General features: G+C 40.0%; 1 gene segment (V, D, J or C); it reads left to right on the forward strand.

Moving 5' to 3' along the window:
* The first annotated feature begins 289 nt into the window (after positions 1–289).
* Positions 290–793, forward strand: LOC107678888 (Ig lambda chain V-VI region WLT-like). The segment is given in 2 exon segments: positions 290–338; positions 420–793. Coding segments are annotated over 2 exon segments (423 nt in total).
* The last annotated feature ends 6,904 nt before the right edge of the window (positions 794–7,697 follow it).

The raw sequence follows: 7,697 nt of genomic DNA on the forward strand, positions 1-7,697 counted from the left end.
TACAGTACATCACAATTCTCCTAAAGAGTAAGTAGCCGTGTAATAAGCGGCGCTTCACATTGGGGTGCTTATTCTTTGATAATCATCTGGATGTGCATTATCCCTTATTTGTTCAGCTCAGCAAAACTTTCAAACTCACCACAAGGAGGCATCATTCCTCAAATTCTTACATAAGGCTGAACCTTGTGAAAAATCTGAAACTACAAAAAGATACAGAGACTATGCAGTAAGAATAAAACACTTCTGGAAAATTCTGTTAAAACGTTCTCCTTTTTAACTTACAGCAACAATGGCAAAATGGTTGATTATTACTATTTTTTTCACAGTTCATGAGTTTGGTAAGAACATTATTTCATCATTTCTATCTGTGTGAGATACTCAATATAAGCACATGAATAATGGCTAAATCTATTTTCCAGTGTGCTGGGGACAAGACAAAGTTGAACAACCTTCAAGAGAAATGACTGCCAATGAAGCAGCTCAAATTACTTTACTGTGCAATTACTCTACCAGCAGTTATAATAATGCATATCTCTTCTGGTACAAATGACTACAAAATAGATCACCAACATTCATTCTGAGGGAATTTACAGTTGGTAAAGGAACTACTGAGGATGAATTTAAAGAGAGATTTTCTTCAACACTGGATTCAACATCAAGAACAGTTCCACTGATGATCAAGAATCTGCGTGTGTCTGACTCTGCTGTGTACTACTGTGCTCTGCAACCCACAGTGACTGAAACACACTCAATTCTCACACAAAAGCCCAGGAAGACACATTACAGAGGATAAAATAACCAAACACACTTGAAATCTGTGTCCACAGATCTGCATAAACCTCCCATATTTCCACAAAATTGAAATGACCAGGATTCACATCACCTCTCATCTGTATTTTTTTATTTTTTCAAAAAAGTTTCAAAGTTTAAACCCATTTCAAAAAAATCGTCTCAGGTTATGCATGTAACCATGGTTCCCTGAGAAGGGTAACGAGACGTTTGGGGAATGCCTCTGGCATGACCGGTGTCTGAAACATGAGTCTAAACATGACAATGAACTTGACATTGGCAGGCGGCAGCCTATGATGTCACAACTGGTGCGGCTGAGAGTAACTTGTAAAGTACGTTATCCACTTCTTGTCTGAAGGAGATGTGCAGGAAATCCTGAAGCATGGCAAAGGGACGCAGTGTCTCGTCGTTCCCCTTCTCAGGGAACCATGGTTACATGCGTAAGCTGAGACATTCCCTTTCGAATGGGAACTCCACACTGCGTCCCCTAGAGGGTGCTATGGGGAACGGTATACCCATGCCACCGTGCTGAAGAGATGAGTGAATTATTGGCTGAGCTAATAATGGTCCTCACCCCTGCACCAGTAATGCGATCATAGATGCGATCATAGACTGGAGCTTTTCAAGAATAGAGGCCTCAACAGTAGAGAGGAAGTCTAACTATGTTCTTATTGAGGCCAGCATGCAAGAAGGCTTACAGAGAGCCTAACAATCAAAGCCAACTGGCCCATGAAGCTCTGCAGAGTGGAGGCCTAAATACAACATCTCTCAAATGAGAGGCGGCTTAGCAACACTCCATACTTCCTAGCCAATACCTAGCTGAGCTGTAGGAGCGGAGGCCTCAGCATGACTATCAAATGAGAGGAGGCCTAACTATGCCCCACGCTCAGGACATCCTGTAAGGACGCTCACAAAGAGCCTACAACTCACAGATGGTGTCCTGGATAAGTTCTGGCAAGTGGAGGCCTCAATGAAGATAACTCTCATCAACTTCAACATTCAGCAAGAGGAGTCTTATTAAGGGGAGCCGAGCTCCCCCTAGCTCCCCCGTAGTTCGCACCCTGGTTGTGATGTCCACATGTTTTTGTTGAAGACATTAAAGAGGCTGTAGCATTTCTATCGCAAAAAGGCGGCCAAAAATTTAAAAAATTAGGTGGACATTTGAATTAAATGTTTGGTCAATATTAAACAAGGATTTGATCGTCCTGTAAGTGTAACAACAGCAATTATCAGGATTAGAGAAGGATTTGAGTGGTTGTTATATGGTGTGTGTGTGATGGGCTGCAGGTGAGTCCAATCAGTGCAATGGAGCATGGGAAATGTAGTCCAGGGTGACGTGCAACAGTTTGTGAGGTGTGAGAGTCAATGTAATCAGAAGGCAACCTCTGGTGGCGAGCAGACGGAAGACCATGGACCGGATTCATGACAATAATACATTTTAAGTAGTGGAAACTAGAATATTAAGTCAGATGCGTTGTTGGTAGTGGTGAAATTATTACCGACATTAAAACACGTTACTAACGTCAACAGTCAAAAAAGTTTCACAGGATTATGAACGTTACGTTAGCTACCTGAAAGTGATGCACGGGCTTCATCTTGGGCTTTTTTACTTTTCTTTTCTCTGCGCCCGACTGCACTGTTGTCTTTTCCCTGATATAGCCTAGTTGTCCATTAATTATGATCATTTGTATTCAGCCGCAAACATGAGGTGAGAGCGAGCGTGGGCGCGGGCGCAGATCCAGAATGGCGCATCACGTGTGCTTATACTGCCTATACTGCGTTCATCATAAAATGCATTTTTTATAATTATTTATATATAATATATGTGTTAATGTTTAGATTTTTATTTATGTATATGTTAATACAGAACGGAAGTTTTTTTTTTTTTTTTTGCGCAACTGGGATGCTGCCCCCTGGGAGTTGGTGCCCTACGCAAACTGCGTACTCTGCGTATAGGGAGCGGTACTGCGCTCAGAACATATTGTAAAGAGGCTCACATAGAGCCTACAACTAACAGATGCTGACCTAGCGGAGCTCTGGCAAACAGAGGCCTCAATGAAGATAACTCTGTAGCAAGAGTAGGCCTGATGACACTCGCAGTAGATGACCGAGCTCTAGGATTGGAGGCCTCCACATGAGACTCTCAAATGAGAGGAGGCCTAACTAAGCCCCACACTCAGGACTTCCTGTAAGGAGGCTCACATAGAGCCTACATCTCACAGATGCTGTCCTAGCAGAGCTCTGTTGAGCAGAGGGCTCAATGAAGATAACTCTCTGTAGCGAGAGGAGGCTTGACGACGCTCGGCAGGAGATGGCCGAGCTCTAGGAGCGGAGGCCTCAGCATGATCACTCTCAAATGAGAGGAGGCCTAACTATGCCTCACGCTCAGGACATCCTGTAAGGAGGCTCACATAATAGAGCCTACAACTCACAGATGTTGTCCTAGCGGAGCTCTGGCACGGAGCTCCAATCCCTCTGCTAATTTAATATAGAAATCGAAACTTCTCTATAGCCAAAATACTATTCATCATTCAATTCTTCAGAATTAAATGCTGCCAAACAACCAAAAAAGTGAAACAAAGTCTGGATATTAAGCTGAATATTATAATAATATATGCAATTTAAAGAATCATGAATAATAGCTTGCAAACACATCAATACCTTTGCACACAGTCGGAGGAAAGAGAGAGAAAGGGAATCTACCGTCTGCTCACAGTTTCCCCCCGACATTATTTTGTTTTGTATTTTGGCAATGCATGATCCAAGCCACTCGATTCTATAAGACTTTCTAACAAAAACATTCCAGATAATGCACACTTGTACACGTCGGGAGACTCGGAATATTTTATTAATGAACGCATGCCCTTTTATACTCTCGGCCACACCAGTTGTGACGTCATTGGCTGTTGCCTGCCAATGTCAAGTTCATTGTCATGTTCAGACTCATGCTTCAGACACCGGTCATGCCAGAGGCATTACCCATAGTGCCCTCTAGGGCACGCAGCGTGGAGTTCCCATTCGAAAGGGAACCAATTTTTCCCCCCAAATTCAGTGACGAATATATGAAAAAGATTCAGATTCTGTTTTTTTATACACTAAATGCAGTTTATTTCCCACTGATAAGTTACTGATAAAGTATTAATCAGTTTGGATTATCCTGAAATTCTACTATGACCCACTGACCACTTGACTCAACTGTATGTTACATTATACATACTATTATAGAGGACGTTTTAACCATATTCCTGTCACTTTTGGTGTCTGTTGTTAGTTGTACAGCTGTGCCAACTGTTTTAGTACCACCAAAAATAAACTGCAAACCTAAATTCATTCTGTGTCATATACACAGATTATACCTGCTGATAATCTCCCAATAAAACACATAGGCTAAGTGATGATAGTGTTGCTGATCTACCTTGGATTCGAGCGACAGTGAGCCTGCAGTGTATTCGCGTATAGCAACTGCAATCAGAGTGGCAAATTAATGGAAATCTGCTGTCTCCTCAAATTAGCCGTCTACATGCGATGACGCACATACAGTAAACCCATATGTCATTCACTCTGCTGCGCATAATAGCACCAAATTAATTAAAAAACACATTATATATTCCCACGTTCTGTTTTCTATCATACGTTGTGCATGTTTGTGATGACGTAAGATGACCGCAAATGCACCGGGGTTCGATAGAATCAAGAGAGTGTGAAACCAGACCAACGCTGCGGGGGCTGTCGGGAACAATCGCACTCGGGTTCGAACCTCAGCAAACGAGCCCAGTGTGAAAGAGAAAGGTACACTGTACACACTGTAACTGCTACCAGCTTTTAGTTAAGAAAAAATAAAAGAAATGAAAATAAAATAAAACAATCTACCTCTATCTCTTACCTCTGCCATTCATTTATTGTCTATACAAAAAAAAAAGAGTCTGGATGCGTTTCTATCAATCTTTACAATTGTACTGAGATTGTACTGAGGTGCGGTTATTTGCTACTCTTCAAATATTTGTTTCATCTCTATATAATATTGTTGTTTTTTGATCAATTGTAAACTGCCAAACACCATCATCATCATCAACAACAGAGAGCAGTAAGTTCCTGAGTGACTGTATGATTCAGGTCCTGAGCAAATGCAGAAAATCAGAGCATCAAAATCATCACAACCCAGAGAATAGAAGAGCATTAACAGAACTGATCTGACTTAGTAAACATGGACAGACACTTGGTTCTGATTTTAATCATGACTTCAGGTAAAATACTCTTTGATGCCAGTGCTAAGGAAAACAGATAGTGTAATGTGACTGAATTTAACCTATGAGATTTTTAAACTGTAAGCAAATATTTATTTTCATGTTTGCAGGTGCAATGACTGCAGACTAGATTGGGCCAAATAAGGGTGTAAATGTCATCAGTACAGAAGGAGAGTCTGTGAGATTGAGCTGCTCATATGATACAAGCAGCAGATACAGTGGTGTGAAAAAGTGTTGGCCCCCTTCCTGATTTCTTATTTTTTTGCATGAAAATAAGAAATCAGGAAGGGGGCCGACACTTTTTCACACCACTGTATGTTACACTTTACTGGCAGACAGTATACAGGATACAGACAGTATCCTAATAGAGAACCTCAGTATTTAATGTGGAAAGAGGCTCGTTCATTGAGTGGTACTGGGAACCCAGCTGATCCTCGCTTTCAGTCGACTACATCAGAAACATCCACTGAACTCACTATTGACAGTGTAACTCTTTCAGATTCCGCTCTTTATTATTGTGCTCTAAGAGTTAGAGCCCAGTGATACAAAGTCTGTGTGAAGCTGTACAAAAACTCAAATTAATGTTTCTCTTTGAAACTGAACCACATCAAAACCACAATCGGTTATACACAGAAACTAATAAATTATATGGAAACATCTGCATCTGAGTGTGATAAGATTTTTTTCCCCAAATATTTCATGTTAAAAAAGAGATGCTTGTGTAAGCACTTTGACACTTACAGACTACATCTCAAGTCGTAAATCTAGATTAAAGACCCTTCTATTTAACCTGGCATATAAATAACACACAAATACTCACATTTCTAGAATTCAAATCCATTAAAGGACTGTTAGGCTGAATGAATACATAATAAATTCAGCACATTTCAGCTAATAGCATCATAATGGTATTTACAATATTTATTTTAAGATTATTATTATTATGTATCTATTATTGTTTGTGTGTGTGCATCTGCTTGTCACAACCAGCATGATATATATCATATTACAAAAAGTTTCATGGATGTGCCCTAATTTTACTAATTTTTATTTTTTTGTAGAAACTGAACAAAGAAGACAAAAACATAAATAATTAGGTCACCGTAATATAGAATTAATTAAAATTAAACAATTAAAATTGATTTCTGCAACTTTGCCTCTAAACTAAGCCACAATGTCAAAATGGCTGAATAAATGGCTGAATGAATTTTTTGATGTGCAACAAAAACCTCTTTGCCTCAACAGATCATGTGATTGGATAACTGGACTAACCAGTGGACTGATCTCATTGCACACCATCACAAATGTTGTTTGAGTCATTCTGAAAGGCCTGAGCCAAAGATCAAAACAATTCGTTTTAAATTACCTCCCAGAACTCCCAAGATCTCACAAGATTTGTTCCCAAACATCAGGCATCTGCCTAGGAACACAAGATAACATTTTTCGTTTTTATTTTTATTATAGACATTTTGCAGCAGCTTCCCAGGAAGTGACAATTTTGTTCTCTTGAACACGTGAGATGGAAACGGTGCTTTATTTGCAAATTATTTATGCAATATTCCAGTTTTTCATAAAAGTTAAATTTACAATTTTAGATGGAAACATAATGATCACATGTGTGCCTCACTTTCATTTAGAAACAGGCAGCTCTACAGACTGTTCCTGTCATATATTATGTTGCACAGCAAAATAAATATATTATCAGAGAAGATGATGAGCTGATGTGCAGACCAAAATGATCCTAATTAAATTACAAGCAGCAGTTATGTTAGACCAGGGGTCTCCAAACTTGGACCTGGAGGGCCAGTTTCCTGCAGAGTTTAGCTCCAATTTACCTCAACACACCTGCCTGGAAGTTTCAAGTATGCCTAGTAAGACCTTGTGAGCTGGTTCAGGTGTGTTTAATTAGGGTTGGAGCTAAACTCTGCAGGACACTGGCCCTCCAGGACCAGTGTTGGGCAGTAACGCATTACTTAGTAAAGCGTTATTGTCATTTGATTACTTTTTTAGTAACGGAGTCATTTAACGCGTTATAATTTTCAAAATAGTAATTATAGTTACAAGCCGAGGTCTCTATACGTTACTGCCGCGTTACATTGCTGACAGAATGCAGTGTTTTCTAATCTAGAGATTGTAAAAAGGATGTAGCACACGCACTGTCGAGTCCAGTGCCAGTGGATTAGAGACATGCACTCCCGCGAGACCCGACGCAACAGAGTGCAGCGCGGGACAAGATGGGCGAGTGCTGCTGCGGGCGGGTAGACGTGTGTGTGCGGAATGCGGGAGAATAAAATGATTCACGGGACTCCCGCAAAATAGAAATATCTAAACATAAAATATCTAAAACAAATAAATTGTTATTCATCTATTGCACAAAAGCAACATGAACTAAAATAAAATATAAACGATTAACAGGTGCAAACCTATGCAGAGTTTCTATTTAGGCTATAAAACGTGTTTGCGGCGTTGAGCAATGCAGTGCTGAAATGTGCGTGCTCACGAATCCTCTCATTATAACACACGAATTGTAGACATTATGAAAGATTAATTATGCATATATTTATTGTGTTATAACAGAGATTTGTGAGATTGCGATGAACTGAGATGTCTTTTAGAGATTATAAATGCAGCCAGCGCTCTTTGCTGGCATTCTGCCATGCCAAA

This window comes from Sinocyclocheilus anshuiensis, unplaced genomic scaffold (genome assembly GCF_001515605.1).
Source record: "Sinocyclocheilus anshuiensis isolate Anshui unplaced genomic scaffold, SAMN03320099.WGS_v1.1 scaffold1576, whole genome shotgun sequence".
NCBI lineage: Eukaryota > Metazoa > Chordata > Actinopteri > Cypriniformes > Cyprinidae > Sinocyclocheilus > Sinocyclocheilus anshuiensis.